Source organism: Phyllostomus hastatus, unplaced genomic scaffold (assembly GCF_019186645.2).
Source record: "Phyllostomus hastatus isolate PE091 unplaced genomic scaffold, TTU_PhHast_1.1 phas_contig_196, whole genome shotgun sequence".
Taxonomy (NCBI): Eukaryota; Metazoa; Chordata; class Mammalia; order Chiroptera; family Phyllostomidae; genus Phyllostomus; species Phyllostomus hastatus.
The window spans coordinates 9,010,585-9,037,076 of NW_025333709.1; the positions used below are offsets into that span (position 1 = coordinate 9,010,585).

The 26,492-nt window shown below is 39.1% G+C and overlaps 1 protein-coding gene across 8 annotated transcripts in view; it reads right to left on the reverse strand.

The window, feature by feature from the left end:
* Positions 1–16,992, reverse strand: part of LCORL (ligand dependent nuclear receptor corepressor like) — a 125,397-nt gene extending 108,405 nt beyond the window's left edge. For 2 of the 8 annotated variants that reach the window (XM_045834488.1, XM_045834486.1), the window contains exon 1: positions 16,657–16,992. In XM_045834488.1, coding sequence (XP_045690444.1) covers positions 16,657–16,804 — 148 coding nt within the window. In that variant the 5' untranslated portion in view covers positions 16,805–16,992. Of the gene's footprint in view, positions 1–9,160; positions 9,223–16,656 lie in introns of all 8 variants that reach the window. The other 6 variants (XM_045834489.1, XM_045834492.1, XM_045834493.1 and 3 more) reach the window with 6 other exon arrangements.
* Between the last annotated feature and the right edge of the window lie 9,500 nt (positions 16,993–26,492).

Sequence of the window (26,492 nt, forward strand, 5' to 3'; positions counted from 1 at the left end):
ACACATACACACAAACTGTGAACTTCTGTCAAAAATACGCATAAATATTTATGACAGAAGAAGAAGACAGCATTATCAGTACACACAGGAAGGTACCAAATCCAAACCTAGAGAGGTTAGGAAAGGATTCCTGGAAAAAGTGAAATTTGGTTAGCTAAAGTAAGGTTGAAATATATTCCAGGAATTGAATCAAAATTAAAAGTGTATAATGTATAAAAGAATGTCAACTGCACTGTTTGTAATAATGTAAACTGGAGATAACCCATATATCTGTCAAAACAAGAATAGATTAAAAAAAGCTATGATATATTTGCATATTAGAATATTATGAAGCAATGAAAATGAATAAACTACATCTATAGGCAACCATAGGAATAATTCTTACAAACATAATATTGAGTTAAAGAAATTAGACACACGAGAATAAATGCCATGTAATTCAATTTCAGCAAAGTTTCACAAAACAAGCAAAACTAATCTATGATGTTAAGAAGTCAGAATATTATCCACATTTGGGGACAAGGGAGAAATTATTGATTGGGAAGAGGTATGAGAGGACTTCTGGAGGGTTCTATTTCTTGATCTGGTGGTGGTTACAAGAACATGTTAACTTTGTTCACTGAAGTATAAGTTTATGATCTGCATACTTTTTTCTGATATAGTTATACTTTTAAAAAAGTTTACAAAAAGAAGGAATGAAGAGCAGATACCAAAACTTCAGAAAGAGAAAGCGAATATGCAAAAGCCCAGAGGCTTTGCATAGATCCAAAAAGGATTGAGTGTGACTCATGGTAAGCACTCAGTAAATATTAGCTATCATCATTTCAAAGGGCAACTCAGTGTTGATAAGTCTATATGACAATTTATATACTACTATGTGGTCTCAAAGGCTGAAAGCAATTAATTTAAGAGGATGTACTATTTAAACTAATGACTTTCCTTTTATTTTTAATTATAGTAACTATATTTTTTAATTTTATTTATTATTTTTAGAGAGGAGAAAGGAGGGAGAAAGTGAGAGAGAAAAACATCATTGTGTGGTTGCCTCCCACGCACCCCCTCCCAGGGACCTGGCCCGTAACCCAGGCATGTTCCCTGACTGGGAATCAAACCAGCGACCCTTTCGTTCACAGGCTGGCACTCAATCCACTGAGCCACACCAGCCAGGGCTATGACTTTCCATTTGAATGTTTATTTTTATGTTGTAACAGTGTTAAATTTATAAAATATGTTTTAAGTATGGTAAGATACTTTATTTTTCAAAGATGGAGGAATAGGTAAACACAGTTCACCTCCTTGCACAACCATGACAAAAATTACAACTAAACTACAAAACTACTATCACCCAGAATTGTCATAAAATCGAGCTGTATGGAAGTCTGACAACCAAGGAATTAAAGAAGTCACAATCATCCAGACAGGTAAGAGGGGCAGAGATCTGGAGTCGAGAGGACACATGGAGATAAGGAATGGGTGGTTCCATACTCACGTTGGTGGATAAAAATTGGGAGAGATACCTTGGGAGCAAGGGATCCCAGCCCCACAACAGACCACTTAGCCCAGGGTTCCAGTGCCAGGAAGGTTAAGTCTCCATAATTTTTGCTGTAAAAACCAGAGGGGGTTGGGGTGACAGAAGAAACTGGGGGATTTTCAGTCATCTTCTTTTAAACAGCCTGCAAAGGATGTAGGACCTATGCAGACTCACTCCCTTTAGACTCCAGCACCAGGGCAGCAGCTAGAAAGGCACCCGTAGCAAATGGGGAGAAACTGAAGTGTCTGGCATCAGGGCGAGTTCCAGGCAACAGCTTCCTCCTAGACAAAGCTCCAGAGGCCAGGTAGCAGCTACTGTTCCCTTTCTGAGCCTTCTCCCAAATAGGGCCATAGAGTGGTAACTCCATATCGGAGACTCCATCAACCTGGTTCACACAGATCTACCTCATCCACCTTACTGGTGTGCTTTTCTACAATAGGCCACGCTACTAAGATAGGGAGTCAAAGCAGCTTCCTAATACATAGAAACAAACACAGGGAGGATGCCAAAATGAGGAGACAAAGAAACATGGCCCAATTGAAAGAACAGAACAAAACTCCAGAAAAAAACTAAACAAAATGTGGAGATAAGCAATCTATCAGATTCAGAGTTCAAAACACTGGTTATAGGATGTTCAAGGAACTTGCTGGGTGCTTCAATAGCATAAAAAAGACCCAAGCAGAAATGAAGGTTACACTAAGTGAAATAAAGAACAATTTATAGGGAATCAACAGTGGAGTGGATGAAGCTGAGAATCATATCGATGTTTTTGAACATAAGGAGGAAAAAAAACACATTTAGCCATAACAGCGAAAAGAAAAAAAGAATCCAAAAAAAACCAAGGGCAGGCTAAGGAGCCTCTGGGAAACTTCAAAAGTACCAACAGTACAATCATAGGGGTGCCAGAAGGAAAAAAGAAAGAGCAAGGAATGGGTAATTTATCTGAAAAAAATAATGAAAGAAAACTTGCCTAATTCGCTGAAGGAAATAGACAGGCAACTTCAGGAAGCACAGAGAACCCAAATAACATGGACTCAAAGAAGACCACACCAAGACACATCATGATTAAAATGCCAAAGGTTAAAGATAAAGAGAGAATCTTAAAAGCAGCAAGAGAAAAGAAGCTAGTTATCTCCAGGGAAGTTCCCATAAGAATGTCAGCTGATTTCTCAAAAGAAACTTTGCAGGCTAGAAGGGATTGGCAAGAAGTATTCAAAGTCATGAAAAGCAAGGATCTACAACCTAGACTGTTTTATCTAGCAAAGCTATCATTTAGAATTGAAGGGCAGATAAAGTGCTTCCCAGACAAGGTAAAGCTAAGGGAGTTCATCATTACCAAGCCATTATTATAAGAAATGTTAAAGGGACTTAATGAAGAAAATAAAAACCATGAACATTAAAATGGCAATAAATTCACAACTATCAACAATTGAATCTAAAAAACAAACTAAGGAAACAAGCAGAACAGAAACAGAATCACAGATATGGAGATCATTTGGAGGGTCATCAGTTGGGAGGGAGAAGGGATAGAATGGAGGAAAAGGAGCAGGGATTAAGAAGTTCAAATTGGTAGGTAACAGAATAGACAGAGGGATGTTAAGACCAGAATAGGAAATGGAGAAGCCAAAGAACTTATGTGCATGACCCATGGACATGAGTTAGGAGGGCAACTGCTAGAGGCCAATAGGGGATACCAGCTGGAGGAGGCAAGGGGGAATAAGTATAACAACTGTACTAGCATAATCAATAAAATATATTTTAAAAAATTGTTTCCCTAACCATTTGAGAGTAAATGGTCTACATGATGTCCCATTACCCTTGAATTCTTTAATAAAATACTTCCTACAAACACTACCATTAAAATCAAGAAATTAACAATGACACATTATGCTCATTGCTACTAGGCCCCTTCTCAATAAACAATGTAGGGTATGTGTGTATATACAGTTGACACTTGAACAACATGAATTTGAATCGTAGAGGTCTACTTATACATGGATTTTTTAAATAAATGCTGTAAATGTATTTTTCCTATGATTTTCTTAATAACATTTTCTTTTTTCTAGCTTACTTTATTGTAAGAATACAGTATAATGGACATACAACATACAAAATGTGTTTTAATTGATTGTTATTGGTAAGGTTCTGGTCAACAGTAGCTTATTAGTAGTCAAGTTCTGGGGGAGTTAAAAGCTATATGTAGATTGTGGACTGTGTAAGGGGTGAGGGCTCCTAACCCCCACATTATTCAAGGGTCAACTATATACACATACATTTATTTCTATATTTCTGTATCTTTCCCTATAGAGAAAAGGAAAACCATGATTTCACACTAACACCTCCAATTTCCAATCCAACACTTCAAAAAGCCTTCTAATTTTTCTCCATTACCATATTTATAACACTCTCAGAGAGTGAGACACGTGGCTCACATATCTTCAATATTTGTTTATTTGACCAGTCTCCCATGTGGCTATCTTTCCATCCCTGCATGGATGCTTTCCTAATCCCTCTCTAGCTGGCTCAATACTCTCACGCCTCTTCCGCGCATTTAACCTTCTTTGTTTGGGCCCCAATTCCTCATGCTTGGCACCACTTTTCATCCTGCTGCAGTTCTAACATTCCATATTGTGCTTACCCTCCACTGGGATGCTTTCCCTTCCCACCCTCAGGCTCTAATATCTCGCACTAGGATGCGTTTATGCATGCACTCCATCCTCAGCCCACTTGAGCCTCAACGCGCACCCACAGCAGCCTACCCTCTTGCCTGGGGATGCCTGCCAACACTCTAACATTGCCCCCACCCCCACCTCCAAGTAGGTGCCTTCCTCACACTCTTACCCTGTGCAGGTCTGGATGCACCCTCACTGGAACAACTGACCTCCCCCCACATCAGGCTGCTCTTCTTCACATATACCGCACTGACCCTGCTTGGGTTCCAACACGCCCTCCTATACGGACTGCTCCTGACCCCTCACAACTCCATCAACCCTCCTCACCCCTGACAGGCTCTGATATCCCACTCCTCCAAAAGGACATGGCTCCCCCTCCCACATACCCCACCCAGTGTGGACACTTACTCTTGTTTGGTTCCTCCTGATGGTTTTAGTCCTAAACTGTTCAGAAAAGAAGGGAAAGAGGACAGGAAGAACAAATGATATTTTAAAGAAAGATACCAGTGAATAAACTGCACAAGTGCCCATCATCAGAATTAATTAATAGAATCGTCTATTTGTCAAAGTAGCTGCTTTTCCCATTTAAAGAAACAGTGCTCTGTTTTTTTAAAATAGTTCCTTCTAAATCTAAAAAGTCAATTGATAAAGAAGGAAGTTCTTCCCTTTCTTTTCTAGCCAAACATGCATTTTATTTAAGTATTTTACATACCTGTGGAAAATCTAGTTCATTTAAAAAAAAGACTACTAATTTTAGAAATTTAAGAAATACAGTCACTTCACAACTAGAATTACATATTTTTAAAAATATCTAGAATGGGTAAGTTTGACTTATTTTCAGTAGAATAACAGTCATATTGTTTCCAGTACACTTATCCTCCAATTTAACTGTGCAAAAATTAGCTTTAATTGTTAGAACACCTGTTCCTTGCTTCTGGTTTCTATGAGGAATGATGCTTCGGAAGAACAATCTGAGCCTCTCTTCACCCCTAGGGAAGTGAAACGACTGACCCGATTTTGGAAGGAAGAACTGAAGAGCCAGAGCTCAGTTCTGCTCCTTTTCCCCTCGGCCACAAGCTACTGGGAGAACAAACCTGCAGAGAGCACATATTCTGCTCTCCTTCCCTAGTATACCTAGGACTGTGCATAAGTTGGCCTATGATAGATCACCTGACTCTCCCGCCGAGCTACTCCTCTAACCTGGCCTCTATTAGCAATAGAAGTGACATTTTGGTTTCCATCTTTCCCCTTGTTTTATTTTCCAAGTTGTTCAGAGTCTAATTAGAAAAGAAAGGCATCATTTGAGAGTACTTCACCAATCTAATATTTTAATTAATGTATTAAGTATATAATAGATTGCTAATTTTCCCAATTTTGACAAAGGGCTGATTCAATTTTGAGCTTCTTTAAAACTATTATAAACAGAAACCCCTCAAACCTGAACCAACAGCAGATGTTCAAAATGAAAATAAGCAGACTTATCTGATCATACTCATTACCCATTAAAAAAAAACTTCAAAGGCTCTTAATTTCCTCCTTGCAGAGGCCATAATTTATACTTCCAGTCCTACTTCCTACTCCCACCTATATTCCAATATTAGATTGCTGAATATTTTCAGAGTATATCATCATTTAGGCTACTATACCTTTGCTCATTCTATCCCTCTGACTGTTTCCTCCAACCTACTCTCCTGCTGCATCATTTAAATTAACTTAGGGATCAGCAAACTGTGGCCTGTAGGCCAAATCCACCTATTTTTGTAAGTAATTTTTTTTTTTACTGGAACACAGACATGCTCATTCATTTATGTAATGCTTTTGTGCTACAAGAGCATAGTTGAGTAGTTGCATTAGAGACCATATGTCCTTCAAAGCCTAAAATATTTATTATCCAGCTCTTTACAATAAAAAGGGCTGGAATCCTACTTGCATTCAATCTTTTGAAGCCTAGTAATTTCAGATCCTTCAAATCAAAATTAATCGCTCCCTCCTCTGCCTTTCCATTATATTATACCAACTCTAATATTTAACATCCTTGATAATTGTGAGCTCTTTAAAAGCAAAGTCTAAACCCTGTTTCTAGTGTAGACTATATATATATATATTTATTTATTTATTTATTTATTTATTTATTTATTTTACCCAACCCACAGTTTTTTACCTTTTCCAACACATCACATGCTTGGGGGAAATATTTTGGATAAAACTTCTGCCCTTTTCTCTACCTCTTATTCAGTTCTCCCAAAGGAAAGAGAAATGACTAATACTGGCAACATCCTGATTGTTGTTTGTAGTGGGACGGATTAATGTTTTAAAGGTCATTTTTCATGCATGGCCAACCCTTCTGCTCACTCTGCTTAGACAGACATACCTACCAATAAACAAATCACCGGGTAAACTCACTGGGGTCGAGTGTCCCTGTATTTTAGAAGAGGCCCACAGCTTCAGCTGCACTGTCTATAACAGACTGGTAAGTTCAGTCAAGGGGAATAGGGAGGTAAAGAAGTCCAATGTCTAATTTTGGCCTCAGTTCCAAGTCAAGTTCTTCAATGCAAGCTTATCATCGAAAAAACTAATATTTTTAAACCAAGCTCATAGATGCAAAGAACAGACTGGTGGTTACACCAGAGGTAGGGAACAGGGGGCAGGTGAAATAGTGAGAGGGGTCAAAAGGTACAAATGTCCAATAACAAAACAAGTAAGTAAGTCACAGGGATGTAAAGTATAGCGCGGTGACTATAGTTAATAATAATACTGTACTGCATATTTGAAAGTTGCTCAGAGCAAATCTTTAAAGTCCTCATCACATGAAAAAAACTCAATCAACTGGCACACAGTATGACTCCAAATACTTGACTGCCACAGTAAATTAGTTTTAAAAATCATTCTTTTAAAGTGTGTACCACACTAATGCCACATATACAATATCTTAGTAATGAACTTAGCTGGTAAAATACTTTTGGAGAAAAATAAGAGATAAATATAGGGTCCACATTTAATGATTCAAACCAAAACCATCCTATTTTTCATCTAATTTATCTGACTCAATATTTTGTTACTATCAAGTCTCAGCTTAATTAAATAACATGAAATAATCATGAATAATATTTTTAAAGTGTTTTTTTCTTTTACTGATTCCAGAAAGAGGGGAAGGGAAAGACAGGGAAACGCTGACTGGCTGCCTTCTGCATGCACCCCTACTGGGGGCTGAACACGCACCAGGCTCCTCAGGGAACCATTCCCAACCTACTGAGCCACACAAGCCAGGGCATCATGAGTATTACTGACTCATAAAAGTATTCCCCACCTTACTTAATATTGTAAATGGTATCTCCCACCTAAAAAAACAAACATCCCTAGACCCCAGATTCTTTGAATCGCTGCTTTATCTGTTCTTCCTCAAAATGTATCTTCTCAAATGAGTAGTCTACCATAAATGTTATCTCCACTGACACACATCTTAGTTACTTTCTAACCTATTACAATATGGCTTCGATCCTCACACCACTCTGCTAAAATTTAGTCAAGGTCCCTGTTTCATGGTACACATCTCATCAACATGTAACAATCCCTCCTTATTTTAATGCACTTCTCTTACATTTGGTGATACTACTCTCGCCTGGCTTTCTACTTAGCCAATGGACTTACTTTTAGTGTAAAAATTCAGTGGCCTTACTATTAGGCTGTTCTTCCTTTGCCTAAAAAATTAAGAGTCCTTAAGGCAAGGCACTGAGTACTCTACTCCTATCATTATACTATCTTTTACCCCTGGGCAATCTTATCTATTTGCATGCTGATAATTCCCTAATTTATATCTTCAGCTGAGAAACTACTACTACATAAGTATTATAGTATCTTTCATAAAAAATAGTGAACATTTCAGGACAGATATTATCCTCATTTGACAGATTTCCAGCTGTGGAAGGTGAAATGACTTGTGCCTAAGGTTATGATGGTGGAGATTAAGAAAGGAATGGTGTTCTTTCAATTCTTCACTCTGTCATTTGGGAAGGCTTAGTGCCTTGTCACTAAGTGGATTACTATTTGAATATGAAGACTACTGGATAAAGTTACTTCCTCTATCCTTACACCTTGCACATATCCATCAGGAAAGAATTGGGCAATTTGAATTAATGGAGAAAGGGTCTCAAACTTGTTTTTCAACAAATACTTTTCTTAAGACTGTAGGTTGCAACTGAATTATAAAGGTGACTGAGTATGTAGGGTAGAAGGAGTAACTAAAAAGATATTCAAGAATTTGGGGCAATGTATGTAATAGAGAAGTAAAAGTAGATGCAAATGGTTGGGCTGCCTAAAGAAGCAAGCAGGAAAACAAATAGGGAAGGCGCAGTCTGGTAGACTATGATCAGCTAACTGAATATGGTTAGGGGCTTTCACTTGATGAAAAAGGACAAATGGGAGATACTACTGCTTTGTAAACTACAATCTCAAAGCAGCTGTTTCAAACAATGATTAAATGCAGGTTACAAGCTAGACTGAAAGACAGTAAAACCAGCAATGCAGATATTGACATAAACCAGAATCTCACCTGAATGTGCACAAGTACTTACTTTATTAGAAACACTGAATCCAGGAGATATTTTAAAGAAAGTAATAACTTGGCAACACATTAGGGTAAAGAAAAACAAGAAGCATATATAAGTAAGCAGGAGAGCATTGTTGCCAATTGTGGGAAAACTATAAAAGGAAATGAGAAGATATTTAGAAAAGTGATTCTTTATTGTAAGTTATATTTTCTAGAAAACACAAAAATTCCCAAAACATTTTTTAGAGAGAGAAGGGAAAGGAGAGAGAGACAGACAAACAGACATCAATTTGTTGTTCCACTTATTTATGCTGAGCTACCCGGCTAGGACTTCAAAACAAAATTTTTATTTAGCTTTAATTAAAAACAAAGTGCTATTGTTCAAAGACAAATATGGCATTATTTCATTACCTTAGTTTCCTAGTGGGAGCAGTAGGTTGGTCTGGGCCTATTCACATTCTCTTATCTATATTCTGTGGTGGAAAAAAAAAAAACTTTTGAAAGATTTACTTAATGATACATTCAGCCCCAAGTACGGACTCAAAATTAAATGGGTCCCCAAAATGTTGAACCTATGAACTTGGTGCTCTAACTGTTATCTATCACCCATGAATGCTGGCCACATGTACACCAAAAGGAGGGAAGATTATCAAGAAAGAAACTCCATACATAAAAAAGTAGGATTTATAATTGAAAGGTTAGATTTACTAATAAAGAAGAAGAAATTGAATATCCAAATATCTATATGCCGTTGTTGCTCCTCCCAGGGCTGCACTGGGATAGAAGAACCAGGATTGAAAGTCACACAAGTCAGGGGGACCTACATGACACAATAAACACCTGCTTGCCAGGGTGCACAGCCAAGCCGGAAGGGCTGTATACATGCAGCTAACCAAAGGAAAGTGGCACAGACACGAAGAGACAGTCCCATGCAAAAGGGAGGCTACACTATGTTCCAACCAGCCCATATCCCAAATCTAACATCTGTAAAAACACAAAATTCCCACATTGCTTGGTCCTAAAAGTAGCAGAATTTTATACTTCCAAGTATAAAATAATCCAGAAATACTCAGAATTTCAAATTGTACATGCAAAATCTATTGATATACCTATTTTACAAAGAAATCTGGATATATGTCTTAAGCATTCAACTACTCATTACCATCATACAAACCATTTGTCTAGTATATGTTATTAAGCAGTACCACAATTTACATCTTTTTAAGTGGATAAAAAAATCTGCTAGTGCTTGAAAAAAGTAGTTGTACAACCAAGATTTTGGGGTAGTTGACCTGTCATACCAGTCTTCATCAAATCCAGATTTCTAAGTAAATCTACTCTTCTGGGATTTACATGGCAAGAGTGAGAAGATGAGCTAGAGGGTAGCGGAAAACCAAAAGAGTAGAAAGCAAGCAGCAGCCAGAAAGAGGTGTTAGGTTGATTATCTAGAATTTTATTTACCTGGGCTATCCCATCTTTAAGTGTTTTAGCTCTATGAAGTGTTACCACAACTTCTTCAGAGGTTAAAAATAAAGGAAACGAATACTCTCTGACATTGATACTGCTGATTATAGATGGGGCATGTAGTTTGGAAGAAAGTCTACTCAACAAACACTTGCAGAGTACAGTGCTCTAAGACAGTGATGAGGTTAACAGGAAGAGTAAAATAGAGAACATGTACCGACAAGGAGTAGCTTTAGTATCACATGAATTTTTAAAAATAAACTTATTCTTTTTAAAGATTTTATTTACTTTTTAGAGAGAGAGAGAAGAGAAAGAAAGAGAGACACATCAATACATGGTTGCCCCTCGTATGCCCCCAACTGGGAACCTGGATCACAACCCAGGCATGTGCCCTGATTGGGAATTGAGCCAGCGACCCTTTGGTCTACTTCGACCCACTGAGCTACACCAGCCAAGACTTTAAAATAAATTTAAATTAATGTTTTGTTTTCAATTACTACAAAGCCAAAATATTCCTTAGAATGTAAGAAGGCATCAACTGTCTTTTGGTCTCATACACAAAAAGCCACGATTAGGTTAAGTGATATTCTATGATTCTAAAGCTCTATGACTCTGGCTCTATAATACCCTGGAATACATATCATCTATGCTTTTACTACCTTTTCCTCTAATATACCTCATGATCTTTTTATTGTTCATCTGCATTCCCACCAGGAAAAATCTACTGGCAAAATTGTAAAGCTCAAATCTGCTAATAACCTGTGTAAATAATAATAATAATAGCAACATTTATGGAATGCTTTCTATGTGTAGGTACAAATTAATACATATCAACATGATTAATTCTCAAACGAGCTCATTATCTTCACTTTACAGGTAAGAAGTACAGATAGGTTAAGTAAATTGTCCACACTGTAAGTGGTAAATCAAGGACACAAACACAGGCATTACACTATTCGAATAAAAAATTTGGGGGAAATTAAGCTATAGATGTGGTTATTATCGACAGTTTTGAAATAAGTGGTATCACGGTAATTAAGAGCTGCCTGGAGCCACTACACTATAGAACTACATTGTCTGATGCAATGCGGGAGCCACTTGCCACATGTGGCTATTAGCGCCTGAGATGTGGCTAGTCCAAATTCAGATGTGCTATATATGTAAAATACCTAATTTCAAGGACTCAATATTAAAAAAGAATGTAAAATATTTATTAATAAGTTTATAAGTCTTAATGCTAAAATACTTGAGTATAGCAGGCTAATTAAAATTGTTTTGTTAATGCAGTTAGTAAAACATTTTAAATTGCACATTTGGCTCCCATCATATTTCTACTGCACAATGCCGGTATGTAGGAAAAACTCTGGAGTTTATAGAATAACTCGAACCAAACCTTCATCATTTTGTTTTACTGTTTCAACCTTAGGCAAATTAATTACACTGCTTATTAGCTTCCATCTCAGAAAAATAAGGTTTAAAAACAGTCCTGAAACCTAATGTTCAGATTTTGGTATCTAAATGTATTTTCTACTCAAAAGAATGAGAGGTTTCTTGGATAGATGGCTGATGTTAGGGATCGGAAAGGTAAAGTAAAGGATGAACCTGGAATACGTTGTTTTGGCAGGAAGTGATCAAAAAAATCATTGGGTGGAGAAGGTTAAGAAGAGGTGTGGTTTGTCAAAAACCCCAAAACACTGGAACTAGGGTGACGAGGCAGGCTCCCATTGACCAAACTGGGACAACATAGAAAAAAAATAGTAACAGTAATGAATTTAAGCATTGCTTAAATTCGAATCCACGAATTCATAGTGATAAAAATAACTAACTAACTAACTAAACAGTGAAGGATATGGGAAAGACTGTTTTATTATAGAAGATCAACTACTAACTATGGAAGGAATAATGAAGTTACAAAATCATGAACGGATGTTAAAACTTGTGGGTGAGCCCTGGCTGGTGTGGCTCAGCTGGTTGAGAGCCTCCTGCAAATTGAAAGGTTCCATTCTGGTCCCACGTGCCTGGGCTGTGTGGCCCAGTACCTGGTTGGGGCGCCTGTGAGAGGCAACCAATCAGTGTTTCTCTTGCACATCGATGTTTTGCTCCCTCCATTCCTCTCTCTAAAAATAAATATATAAAATCTTTTAAAAAATCTTTTTTAAAAGCCCTGGCTGATGTGGCTTAGTGGATTGAGCACTGGCCTGAGAACTAAAGGGTCGCAGCTTCAATTCCTAGTCCGGCACATGCCCGGGTGGTGGGTCAGGTCCCCAGTACGGGCACGGGAGAGGCAACCACACATTGATGCTTCTCTCCTTCTCTTCCTCCCTCCCTTTCCCTCTGTCTAAAAATAAATAAATTAAATCTTTTAAAAATTAAAATAAAATCTTTAAAAAAACCATGTGGATGAAATTTTGATGAGGGTATATAAATATCCTATTTCTCAAAGTATTTCCCCCAAAATTACACATTGACTACAAAAGGATAAATGATAACTTTTAGGGAGAAATATGGAGAATAATGCTTTCACCAAATTTTCAAAGCCAACAACATGAACCTCAAGATATGGTGTACTAAGAAGCACAGGACATCTCTCTTCACAGCTATTACTGACAAAAATGCAAAATCAATCTGATCATGAAAAAACAACAGGCAAATTCAAATTGGGACACATTCTATTAAATAATTATCCTGTACTTTTCAAAAATTGTCAAGGCTAAGAAATACAAGAGAAACTGAGAAAGTGTTCCACATTAGAAGAGACTAAAAAGATGTGATGACCAAATGCAATACACAATCCTGGATTAAGGGAAGAGCTTACAGATAAAACAGAGAGATAAAATTTGAATATGGATTGAAATTTAATAACAGTATTATGTCAATGTTAAATCTCCAGGATTTAACAACCACACTGTGGTCTGGTAAAACAAAGTCTTTGATTTTAGGAAATACACACTGAAGAATTTGTGAGTAAAGAGGTACGGTATCTGCAAGTTACCCTCAAATTATTTTGAAATAAGATGGATGGACAGAATATGAATATAAGGCAAGAAGGATAAAGCAAATGCAGCACAATATAATATAATTAGTGAATGTGGGTAAGGGTATATAGGAGTTCCTTGTATTATTCTTCCAACTTTTCTAGTTTGAAAGTATATCAAAATTAAAAGTAAAAAATTCAAAACAACAAAAACAAAAAATTTGGCTTATCTCTCAAATCAAATATTCTAATAGGCCATACAAGTTCTGCTAATATTTAAAATTACAAAAATGCATTTCTTTTCTTCTGGACTTTACATTGTTTCAAATTTGTAACTTATCACTTACTAATTATATATTCCACAAGATTCAGTGCTATATCTGTTATATCACAATATTATACCAAGCACTAGAATACTATTTAATGTATCCAATGAGCATGAAAACATGTTAGATGAGCAAACTCAAAATTATAGAACATGATGATTATAGAAAAATAATCAAATTATAATAAGCACCACACTGTAAATAGAGGTACTGATTAGGATTAAGCTCCTGTAGAGCTTACAGGACAACTCTTCAATTAAATTATAAAAAAAGAAATAAATCATAGTCATGAATCAGAAGAGATGAGTTCCACAAATAGAGAAAGGTAAACATAATTTTCCTTATCAAGAGTTACATATCTTAGCTAACTACAAGCATGATGAACTTTTCCCCCCATAAAATTAGATTGTGTATGTTACAAAAGAAATGAATCAGATTAGTTTAAAAGACTAACTCTAAGAATTGAGATTTAAAACTTCACTACTGGCTCAATACTTACTTGCTGTACAACCCTGCTTACAATTTCTTTATCTCATTTAAAAACAACACTTTTGAATCATTTTCTTCCCCTAAGGCAGAAAGGATATTTTATAAAAATGATTTCAAGCCATAAGAGCACCAAATATGCAATACAGAAATATGTGTGTATGTGTGTATACATACACACACATACAAACATGAAAAGGAAAAAGACTATGGCATTAACAAATACGTTTACAAAGTGAAATATTGAATGTAAGCACATTAATAGCAAAAGGTAAATTAAAATTAATATACTAACTTCATTTAATCCCAGTTTACAGTATGAATGGGTGTTTCACATATAGGGTACTGAAAACCCAATCAACAAGTATATATCCTGTTTAAAAGTTTTATTGATTATGTAAAAATAACAATGACAAAAACAAAGTATTAGATGGGTCTTATTGGGTCTCCTGACTAGGTCTGGCACGCTGGGAAACAATTCTCAAATATAGTTAGAGCACAGTTAAAAATTCTCCTTCAAATACAGTACAAATATATATTACATTAAAAATATAATACATAGATTGCATATTATACATAACAGCATTAACTCAATTTTCAATGTTTCCAAATCCTACTTCAAGTATCCAAGAAGGTAAGGCAGAAAGTACTTTTTCCCATCAAATCTAATTAATTTTGTGTTTAATTAAAATTTGACGATTTTTCAAAAGCATGTGTATTTTGAGTTCAGAGCCATACTTAATGTATCTAAAGAAGCAAGAAGATGAGAGGATTAAAAAACCCCGAAAATATTCAAAACCATAAAATTGACCAAAGATACCTCAAATCACTGCTTGCCTCAGGAAAACTTAACACAATAACATCGCGGGCCGGTGTCACAATGCTGTTACCCTGCCTGATTCCCACTCAAGGAATTCAGCAATTTCTAAGCAGGCCGTCAGTGGAAGAGATCTTTACAGAAGCAATTATGAAAACGGGTCCATTTTGTATTCAGGAAGCACTAGTAACACTTAGCTTAAAAATTTTATATTAAGAATACCCTGAGGTTTTTCCACATTTCTTTAAAGAACTAAAACCACTTATGAATACTTGACTAAAGCCTTTTTACCAGAACGTTTCCTCAGATAAGACCAAAACATGTTTTTAGGGGTAAAGAGTAAATTGCTTGAACATAACTTAAATGCCCCTAATCAGAGTAGTCTTCCTTCTCGTACGTCTTCCTATGTCCACCGTATTCTGCAGCGCACATTTCTGAGTTGAAGTTGTACTAGTTTAATCCTACTGCGATCTCCCTTTCACTGGTGAAAAACAAGGAAGATCTTTATTCAGGCCCTAACCTAACAAATTTAAGGGGGGTGGGGGGTGTGAAAGGGCACGAAGTGGCGCCCGAAGAGATGGAAACGAGGTAAGAGAGTTGTTTTCTTAGGGCACTAAGATTAGTGCCTTAACTCCCAATGCCAAGATTTAATCGCCAATCAAGCAAGCTGCTGCCACTATTCACTCTTCTTCCGTCTTCCCCTACTCTCCTTCCCAAGACACCTTTCCAAAACAAACACGCGAAACACACCCCATCCCATTACCCGTGTCGACCCCTTTCTGCCCCCTAAACCAACCTGCTGGATAACAGCTCCAAGCACAACGTCCCACTCCGACAAAACAGCGGCAAGGTCGGGCGGTCCCCACCACCTCCCTCCACCCCGAGCAACCCGCAGAATGACAGTCCCGAGCCTAGAAGTTTGAAGGAGAAAGGATTCCGCCCCCACCGAAAGGGAAGACGGATGGCAGGAGAATGGGATGGGAGGCGGGGAGGGCAGTGTGAGTGTCTGTGCGGGGACGGGTCCATCACATGACAGTAAAAGAGGACCAGAGTCGTCGGGGCGTCCACCAGGAGAAGGGGGTCGAGGGTGTCATCGCTATGGCAACAGCCCCCTAACCCCCACCCCCGCCGTCCAGACTTCCAAAGAGGGAGGAAGAACTTCAAATCCCAACCGTCAGCGCTCGAGCGGCTCCTTCTTAAAGGGGTACACACAGCGCCGCCGCCGCCAAGCGCGAGAGGGCAGAGCAGGGCGCCCCCGCCCCTCGGGCGACGCCCCCAATGCCCCTAGCCCCCCGCCGGCCCACCCGTGGCCCCAGCAGCGCGAGCGCCCGGGGGATCGCCCGGGTCCCCCTCCCCTGGAACTCGGCTGCCGCCGCCGGCCCGGTCCCCGGCAGCGACAAGGGGGTGTGTGTGCGCCCGGCGGGGGCGCGGACCGGTCCGCCTTTCTCCCGCCGGCTCCCCTCCGCCCGGCCGCGGACCCGCTGGGCCGCTTCCTCCGTCCTGACAGGCTGGACGCGGGCGGCGAGGGGCGCCGAGGAGTTTCGGGGACAGCGCGAGCGAGCGGTTTCCCCCGGGGCTCGGCGAGCGGGTCCGAACTAACAGTTCCCGGGGAGCCCAACAGCTGAAAAGGGGAAGAGGAGGGAGCGCAGACCGCGCCGGGCCAGGAGCCCCCAGACAAAAGGCGAGCGCCGGGGCCGCCGCGCCGCCGCCGCTCCCATCTCGCTCCCCCATTGAACTGACCCGAACGGGAGATTCAACTAAACCCCTCAGCCACAAACTCCTCGGGGTTGCGGCGGCTGTCGTCGCGCGGGGCCGGCTCCCCGGCCCCTGTCTGTCTTACCTACACAGTGCATGAGGCGGTGGCGCCAAGAGTCGAGTTCCCGCCGGAATCCTCTCCTCTCCGCCGCGCACCGAGGGCTCCGGCACTGAGCGGCGGCGGCGGCAGCAGCGGCGGCGGCAGCGGCCATTCTCTCTCTTCCCTTGTCCATCTGCGTCCCGCGTCACGCGCCCTCATTTACATACGAGCGGCGCAGGCACGAGGCAGGGGCGCGAGCCCTCGGCGCGAGCCCCGGAGCGCGCGCCCCCCGGAGGGGGGTTGATTGACACGTGTCACTACCTTCCCTCTGCCCTGCCCTCCCCCTCCCAACCGCTCCCTCTGGGAGAGGCGGGGAGGGAGCGCGAGGAGAAGGAAGCAACCTGCCGCTTCCGCTGACCCCGCCCCCCTGCCACTTCCCACTCCCTCCCCCCCCCGGAGTTTACTCAAGCGAGCCATACAGCTCCCGCCGCCCGCGAAAACCCGAGCGAGGGCTAGAACCTCCGAGCCCGGCCAGGAACCGGCGTGCTACGGAGCGGACTAACAACTCCTCCCTTCTGCCTTCCCGACGCGACTCGGGCTGCCCGTAGACTTCACTTCCCAGTCTCCATTGCGCCTGAGTCCCAGAACAGTGCCGGACGCCGCGGCGCCTTGAATGCTGGTCCCTGTAGTCCAGCAGGAATGGGCACTCTTTCGTCCTCCCTCCACTCCTACTCTCGCAGACCCGTCGGGCTCGTAGACTACTGGCCTTAGACTTCTCTGCGTTTCGCCTCTAGTGAACCTGGCCGCTAACGCCCTGCGCTCAGAACTGCCCTCGGCCCGTGTTGCCCGGCCTGACCCCGCAGCTTTAACTTCTTTAGGTTCGGCGATAGAAAGGCGGTGAAAACCGCAAGACTTGACCGCTCCTTGACGGTTCAAGCTGCACTTTGTGCACCAAGTGTTGGAAACTTTTGGGGACCATTGTCATTCCGCTACTGCAATGATGGAGCGAGCTGGTCATTAGACTGCATCCCAGATAACTGCGGAATAATCGGAGAGATTCTGCAGTAACATCAGTTTCCAGGGAGAAGAGCTCTCGGAAACTGAGAATTTTTGTAAGGCTTAGGGGCGTATTTCACTGAAACTTAGTTACGGGGTAATTGGGTGTGACTGGATGAAACCCCCCCAAAGGGGAAACTTTTTATCATCTTCAAAATGTAAACTCCTGGAAAACAGCGACCCGTTGAGACTTCTGTCCGTGACATGTTTCACTTGCCTGACCCCAGTACAGTGCGTGGCATGGCATTTAGGACTTTACAAATGTTATGGAATGAATTCTACACTATACTAGGGCAAATATTTTTTCTTCTTCAGAGAGAACTTTTCATTAAATACGCGTATCAACGTCAATGACATTTTTTTACTTTTGCACTACAACAATTGTACATGTATTTCTTTATATGTGCAGGGGGCGAACCAAAAGTTTATTGAGAAGTTCTGTGTATTGCTGGAAATTTATGCACAAGTATGCGGGAAATGTTTGAATTCTTCCTGGAAACTACTATGAATTCTCAGTTTAGTACTGTTCACAATTGGAAAAGCAAGTAAAAATCACTTTGTGAAGGTGCTTTAGGAATTATCAGTGGATGGTTTCAGTTACTGATTCCACTCAATAATTAATTGCCAAGATGATCAGCCTTTGTAGCTTTCCTGATGACTTTCACAGTAATCTACATTAGTTAGGATGGGTTAGTTTATGGGTTAGTTTATGTAATAACACGCAGTTTTGAACAAGGGATCCAAAATGAGGGGGGACCTAGAGAGTGGAGCTTCACAGCAAGTCATTGTCACCAAGCAATCAGATGGCTTAGGAAGGCCCCACTCACTGTAACTTCCCCCCTTGCAGGATAGACCCAAGGAAGATGAATGGCAAACTGGCTCTTCCTGAAAATGATACAAGCCAATTCCACTCACATTTCATAGGTAACAGCAAATTATAGAGGCATGTCTGTCTTCAAGGGAAGCTTGGAAGTATAATCCTACTATTTGCCCAAGAAGAAAGATAACCAGAATTTACGGGTGAACAGCACCAATGATTGCTGCAACTCGTCTTTCTAGTCACCAATGTACAGTTCATTCTCCTTACACTACAAAAAATACACTCACCCCTATCACAAGTGAGACAACCCACAAGTTTTAATTAGCAATGGCAGTTATCTCAAACTCCAGGATCTCGGGGTGATGCTATATGTGATAACATAGTAATCTCTGTATGAGAACAGGAATAAGCCTCTCTTGTTATAGAGACCTGAAAAGAGAAAGGATCGGTTGGTCCTCTTTGCTTACACACACATGCATGTACATACACATTCAACACACAATGGTGGGACAGGAACAGAACAAACATGTAAAGAAGAAGAATGGGAGACTCACGTGAATAGTTTTAGCAAATATTTTACCACAGCTAACATGGATTATTAAATTTCCAGGCTTTCACAATAGTTTCCTTGCCACCATCCACTGAGTGTATAAGTCACAGCCACATATTTTAGGTTTTCCATTGTCATAACTCTACCTCCATCTGGGTACCAATTTCCTGATAGTCAGAATGTGCTATGTTATGCTCCAGTAACTGAAACTCAAAAGCTTCTGCACGGCTAAAGAACACATCAGCAGAATGAAAAGGGAACCAACCATATGGGAAAATATATTTGCTAATGATACCTCAGACAAGGGTTTGATCTCCAAAATATATAAAGAACTCATGCAACTCCACTCCAGGAAGACAAACGATACAGTTAAAAAATGGGCAAAGGACCTGAACAGACACTTCTCCAAGGAGGACATACAGAGGGCCCAGGGATGTATGAAAGGATGCTCAGCATCCCTAGACATCAGAGATATGCAAATTAAAACCACAATGAGATACCACTTCACACTGGTCAGCATGACCATCATAAACAAATCAGCAAACAAACGCTGGAGAGGTTCTGGAGAAAAGGGAACCCTAGTGCACAGTTGGTGGGAATGCAGACTGGTGCAGCCACTGTGGAAAACAATATGGAATTCCTCAAAAAACTAAAAATGAAACTTTTTGATCCAGCAATTCCAATGCTGGCATTAAACCTTAAGAATCCTATGCACCCCAGTTCAAAAGAAGCTATGCACCCCAGTGTTTATAGCAGCACAGTTGATAGTAGCCAAGTACTAGAAGCAACCTAAGTACCCACCAGTAAATGAGTGGATCCAAAAACTGTGGTACGTCTATACAATGGAATACTACACAACAGAAAGAAAGAAGGAGCTCCTACCCTTCACAATAGCATGGATGGAAACAGAGAGCATTATGCTAAGTGAAATAAGCCAGGTGGTGAAAAATAAATACCAGATGATCTCAACTATAAGTGGAGCCTAATCAATAAAGCAAACAAGCAAGCAAAATATAACCAGAGACATTGAAATAAAGAACAAACTGCCAGTAACAAGAGGGGAAGAGGGGAGCAATAACGGGGGAAATGTCATGAAGGAACATGTATAAAGGACGCTGGACAAAGTCAAAGGGGGCTAGAATTGAGGGCGGGAAAGGGGGGAGGGTGAGGTGGAGGAGAGTGGTGGTGGGAAAATGGAGACAACTGTACTTGAACAACAATAAAAATAAAAAATAAAAAAAAGTGAAAAGTAAAAAAGTTTCAGTGACTTAACACAAAGATTTATTTCTTGCTTAAACTATATGTTCTCCAACATAGTCAGTGTGAAGGAGGGTGGGGAGAACTGTTCCATGTCCATTCAGGGATCCAGGTTTATGGAGATCCACCATCTGGCCCCTCCCCAGTCACCATGACAAGGGAAAGAAGATGTTAAATCACTGTCCAGCTCTTAAAGGGTTCTGCCAGAAGTGACATATTTCACTGGGTGAAACAAATCATGTGGCCGTGATAGATCAAATAGCTCTGCAGGTGTGACCAACCACCTCAAAACTTAATAGCTTAAAGCATCAACTATTTATCCAGGCCATGAGTCTATGGAATGGCAATTTGTTTAGGTTTCAGCTGGACAGTTGAGCTGGCCTGGGCTGAGCTCACTCAGGTGTTGGTGATTAGCTTCCTGTTAGAGTGACAATTATGTTTCTGAAGTTGAGCTGACTGTCATCTGGGACAACAGAGCAAGCAGGCCGGTTGTCCCTCATCATCAAGAAGGTAGCCTTGACTTGTTTACATGGTGGCAGTCACAGGGTCAAGATCAGCAAGAGAGTAAACCCCAATGTCCAAACGTTTTTTAAGCTTTGGCTTTGGTCCCATTTGCTCCATCCAGTTCACATGGCTGAAAGAATCATATGGCCAAGCCCAGAGTCAATGAGAGGAAGTAGAATCTACCTTTTAACAGGAAGAGCTAGCTGCAAGTCACCTTGCTGAAGAGTGTGGATAGGCTGGTGTGGGGGGATAATCCATGGTCACTTTTGTAGTCTACTGCAGATGGATAAGTGCAATTTACCTTGTTCGCCAAAAGAAGGGGGGAATAGAAACATTAATGAACAAAACTAATGAATACAATATCTCTGGAATTTTTAGGCTGCATATCCATTAATTCAAGGGTAGTAGAGGATCACATATCCAAGATTGTCTCCTACACTGGAAATCTACTTACTTGTAAAGGAAAAGTTAAGGTTCTTTGGAGAGTTGTTTTGTGCTGCAACTTATTTCATATATATAGGAAATCATTTGTTTATTGCTGTGTAACAAGCCAATCCATAACTTAGTGCCTTAAAAGAACAACCAACCATTTGTTATTGCTGGAAAGTCTACAGTTCAGATGGGCAGTTCTGCTGATCTGGTGAGGTTTTGCTGATCTTGGCTGGGACTGTTCATGCTGGAAGCCACATGAACCAGGATGGCTTCACTCTGGCCTGGAGTTTAGTTCCCATGTGCTGAAATAATGGGAATGACTGAGCCATGTATCTCATGTGTCTCATCACTCAGAGGCTAGCTAGAGCTTATTTATATAGCGGCAGCATGTCAAGCACAACAAGAGCATAAACACTAATGTGCAAGTGTTTTTCAAGTCTTTGCTGCATTACATTGGCTTGTTACTGTCCCATTGGCCAAGGCAAATCAGATGACCAAGTCCAAAGTCTTGAAGACACTAACAAATGGCAGGGATACACAAAGGTCTTAGCAAATTGGGGTCATTACTTCAATCAAACCACTATAAATATCCATCAAGGTCACTATTACCTAAAACTGGTAAGTACATCTATGGAGTTCTTATACCGTACCAAGTACAGATATAAACTGCTGGGAAAATTAATAGTTTCTTGATTTATTTGAACACTTGGATGTCAATTCTCAATCTGGGATACACTTGAGGAGACTATGATATAAAGATACACATAAATTGGAGCAGTTTGAAATATACATATTACTGCAGTAGAGAAACCTGAAGTTACAGAAGGTATGACTACAATGTATATTTTCTTACTTTGCGAAAAAATAAACAATCCAATATACTAGCAGGGTTGCAAAATACCTATTCAATTATGAATTATAGACATGTAACAAAATAACACACATTTTCTAATTTAATATTTTAAACATTTTTGTATGCACTAGATACTTGTAATTGTAAGGTGTAATGATTAGCTGCCTTAATTAATGATAAAATGGTTCATAATGCTGAAAAGGCATTTTGGAGTAAACTTATTAACTGCTTTAAATATTTCACACTATACTATATTTCCTTTAGTTGTGAACTCTAATGTACTGCAGTGATAAGAAATCTAAAAATCAGACAAATTTGATCAACCAATTATTTAGGACATAAAAAAATAGCCCCCTTAGAATTTCTTATCAGATACATTACCATTATGTTACATTTTATGCAAACATCTTAAATTCATCCATGATTATGAGCCAAAGATTTCTCACCATTGTTTTTCTTATAAGAGCAAAGACCCTAAGAACATCATCATCTCAGCTATTCATGCTGATGCATTTAATTTCACTAGTGCAGTTAAATATTAGAGATATCTAAAATAGGTGAATGATTTTGTGTTCTTGATGCATTTCCAAATATCATGAATATCTTTTTTATACATTTGGTAGGGAACAAAGATAAAATTTCACAGGAAGGAATAAAAATTGAAGAGACAGAAATATAACAGTGATGTGTTTCATTTCTTAAAGAGTAATGGCTACCTATTTCCTATTCCAAGACTGATTTAGGGTACCAAAAACAAACAAACAAAAAATAGGCATGATAGTTGATCTAATACTGTCACCCATCTAAGATACTGGGTGGCAGCTTAGATTTTCTTTATGTTCTTTGTTTAGTTCAATCACTGGGTATTTTTAGAATATTACTATTACGTCCTGTTACCATCTTCATATTAAATATCCTTTCTGTGGACAGAATTTTCATTGCATTAGGAATACTCAGGCCCCAAACTGTCAGGATAACCAATTAATAGGGTGAACATGTTTTCTTTTCTTTTCTTTTTTCTGAACAATCCCTTTGAACTTGGCATCTGCTTTTTTAAAATAACCCTTATTATCTATTTTCTCTTACATCCAGGTGGATGATAATAGGATCTGATCTATCACTATTCTTTTTGTGTCCACTTGAAATCATTCTCCCAGCCTAACTCATTATCATTTCATTTTCAGCCTTTTAATAAAATTTCAATGTATTATATACTTATGGTGGCATTTTTCCAATTTAATCCAATTGCATAGTTCAGTATCAAAGTTAAATAAAAATGTCATCTATAGCACTTATACCACTACAGTTTAGAGAGCGTACAGATCATTTCAGTCAAACCCCTAGTTTTGCAGATAGGGAAATTGAGGCCCAAACAGGATAAGCAATTTATGTAGGCCGCACATCTTAAAAGCAGTAATACCCAAACTAAAGATCAGATTTCCTGATTCCTAATCTGGACTTTGCTTTGCTATAATTAAGCCATCATTTGTTGAGCTCTGACATACATTATTAATTCACTTGACCTTTATCATAACCATACATAATAAGTCCTATTATTGTTATCCCTATATCACAGGGAAGGTATTAAGAAATTGCCTCAGAGAATTTAACTTGTCCAACATCACTCAGCTAATTTGTGGTAGAAATGGAATTTGAGTTGCTGTCTTTCTGAATTTAACTACAACTTTACACTGGAAAGCAGGAAATAAGGCGATAAAACTGCCTCAAAAAGAATCAGAAATTGAGGAACTTGGACTTCATCTGCTTTTCATGAGGGACACTGATATTTGGGGAAAGATACTGACAAACAAAAAGCATGACCCCACAGTGTTTAATATGGTCACTGAGCCACACTGGGGTTTTTGCTGCTCCTCATTTGGAAACTTCCATGTTCTTCTGTCATGGAAATTGTTTAGTACTTCACAGCTAAATGATCACTCCTCCTTTCTGTGCTCTTAGAACATGTTATTGATACTTTTTCTTATGGGTCTTATATTCTTCCATGCATTATTATTACAGCATTTATGAATGTATCTTATTGTTTCACTCTCTCACTTTGTAGATTATGAAGTCAGGGTCTGGGTACTCACCATTTCTGTAGGCTTGTCTTCTATATTTCACTTGGTACCAAAGACACTTTTGCTGAGTTAAAATGAAAGGGCAACAATGTAATTTTTTAAAAATGTGAAAAATATAGGTCTTCTTTTACCCCCACACCCACCATCAGTCTATTCATAAACCCAAACTTATTTTACATACCTGATTTCAAGAAAATGACATAAAAAGGTGGCAAGTTTGCATTTTATAGGAGTTATATTTCAAACCAAGGAATTGACATCATCTGGCCTTTCTGCTTGTTGAAGCCCCTAATATAAAATAAACTACAAGATTTTATATAAATAAAGCATATCACTTTACTTACTAAAATGCTTTCATGAACAGAAATATGGACAATTTATGAATTTTAAAATAGTCTTCTATGCTATTGATAATAGGTTGGGTTTGGCCTTCAGTTACAACACATAGAAAGTGTTTATTTTGATATGAAAATAGTACAAAATACAAATATTTCATGGTAAAGAAGTCTAATAATAAAGCTCTGAAGTGAAATCCAGTGACATTAATACATTCATTAAAAGTTATCATCATAAGAAGGTTTATTAAAACAATGAAATATGAAGAGGGTCCATACTGATATTCACCTAGAGAATAGAGGTGAAGTAAAGATAGAAAAGAATGAAGCAGTTCAATTATACTATGATTTACCCTTATAAAGAAGAAAAAAAGAATTAAATGTCACATTGGTATAGCTTTAGTACCTTTTAACTCAGTGGTCAATATGTCAAAATCATATAATATTTGAAGATATAAATTATAATAATAAAATTTAAATTATAATGAATAATCACTTATGCAACAGTGGAGTGTAAGGAAAAGTTTAATATTATCCTATTACAGGATTTCACAATTAATAAGCAAAATCACTTGATCTTATTCTTACACACTAAAGTCATTAAGCTCTTAACCAGAAACTTGAAAGAAAAAGGAATCTAAATAGAAAACTCGGCAACTACTTTGAGTATCACTGGTCTCCTCCAATCTCCATTTCTCCTTTGTTCCCAGGAAATAAAACTGTAAGATAGAGGTCAGAGGTGAGAGGCAGGGCGCAGAGCCTAGGGATCGGTTCAAAGATGGTGTGGAAAGCTGTGAGAACCATCGGCTCATCCCCTGGACTCTCACTGCACACGTGCAGCTAGACATTTTTATCTCAACTCCTGTAACAGGTCGGAACTGCATTTTTTGGAGAAATTGGACTGGAGAGAAATTGGACTGGATTTAAACACAGTAGAGGAAGGGCTAAAGTTACAGACTAAACAGAGATTATTAAGTAAAAGTTTGCTAAATCTACCCTACTTTGCTCTCAAGAACACCTATAGCCAAATTTATACCTTTTCGCAGGAAACTGGAGATCCATGTCAAGGGGCTCTTTCATCCATTTCCTAAGGCGATTATTTTGGCCAGGAGAACTGAACATTTTGATTGTTTAGGACTGGGTCATATGACAAGTTCTAGAGTGAATCACGGGCCAGCGTTACCCACATGGACTCAAAATCAGAGAGAGAGAGAGATGGTTTCCTGAAGAAACACCAGGGCACTATTGCCAGAAAAAAGAGGATGTAGATATCCAGGCAGGCCAAAACAAAGAGCCATTTTATTGAAAAAAAATTCATTTCCTTTACCCTGACCTTTTTTAGAGAGATGAATATTCTTCCGAGCAAGCCTTTCAAAACAGAAAATAACATTTGAGAACGCTTTTACTGTACATACGACTTTATATCTCTGCGCATCTTATCTCTGACCATTTTATTTCCTGGTGTGTTAATTGTGAACCAGCTCTATTCAATAGAAAGATAACGTGAGATACAAATACGAGCCACCTATACAATTTTATATTTTCTAGTAGTTGCTTTTAAAAAGTGAAATTAATTTTAAGACCTCAAAATTAATTGTAAGATTGACCTCTATCTTACAGTTTTCTATACATCTAAAACATTATCATTTGAACACATAATCAATATAAAAGTTATTAATGAGATAGTTTACATTCTTTTTTAATACCATTTCAAAATTCTAAGTGTATTTTACATGTGCAGCACATTTCAATTCAGATTAGCCACATTTCATAGTCAAAGCAAATAGAGGCTATCAAATTGGGCAGAACATTTCTGGACTGTGAAAGCTTTTGCATGCTCTAAAGTAGTTCTTATTCTCTCAACCAATTTCCTCTCTTAAAAACCTTCTTTTCATTCTAGCCGTCCTTCTTCCTTCAATCAAATAGTACAATGCATCAAACTGGACAATGTTAATTTATTCACAGTCTTACGATTTGGTGAAGGGAATCAAAAAGA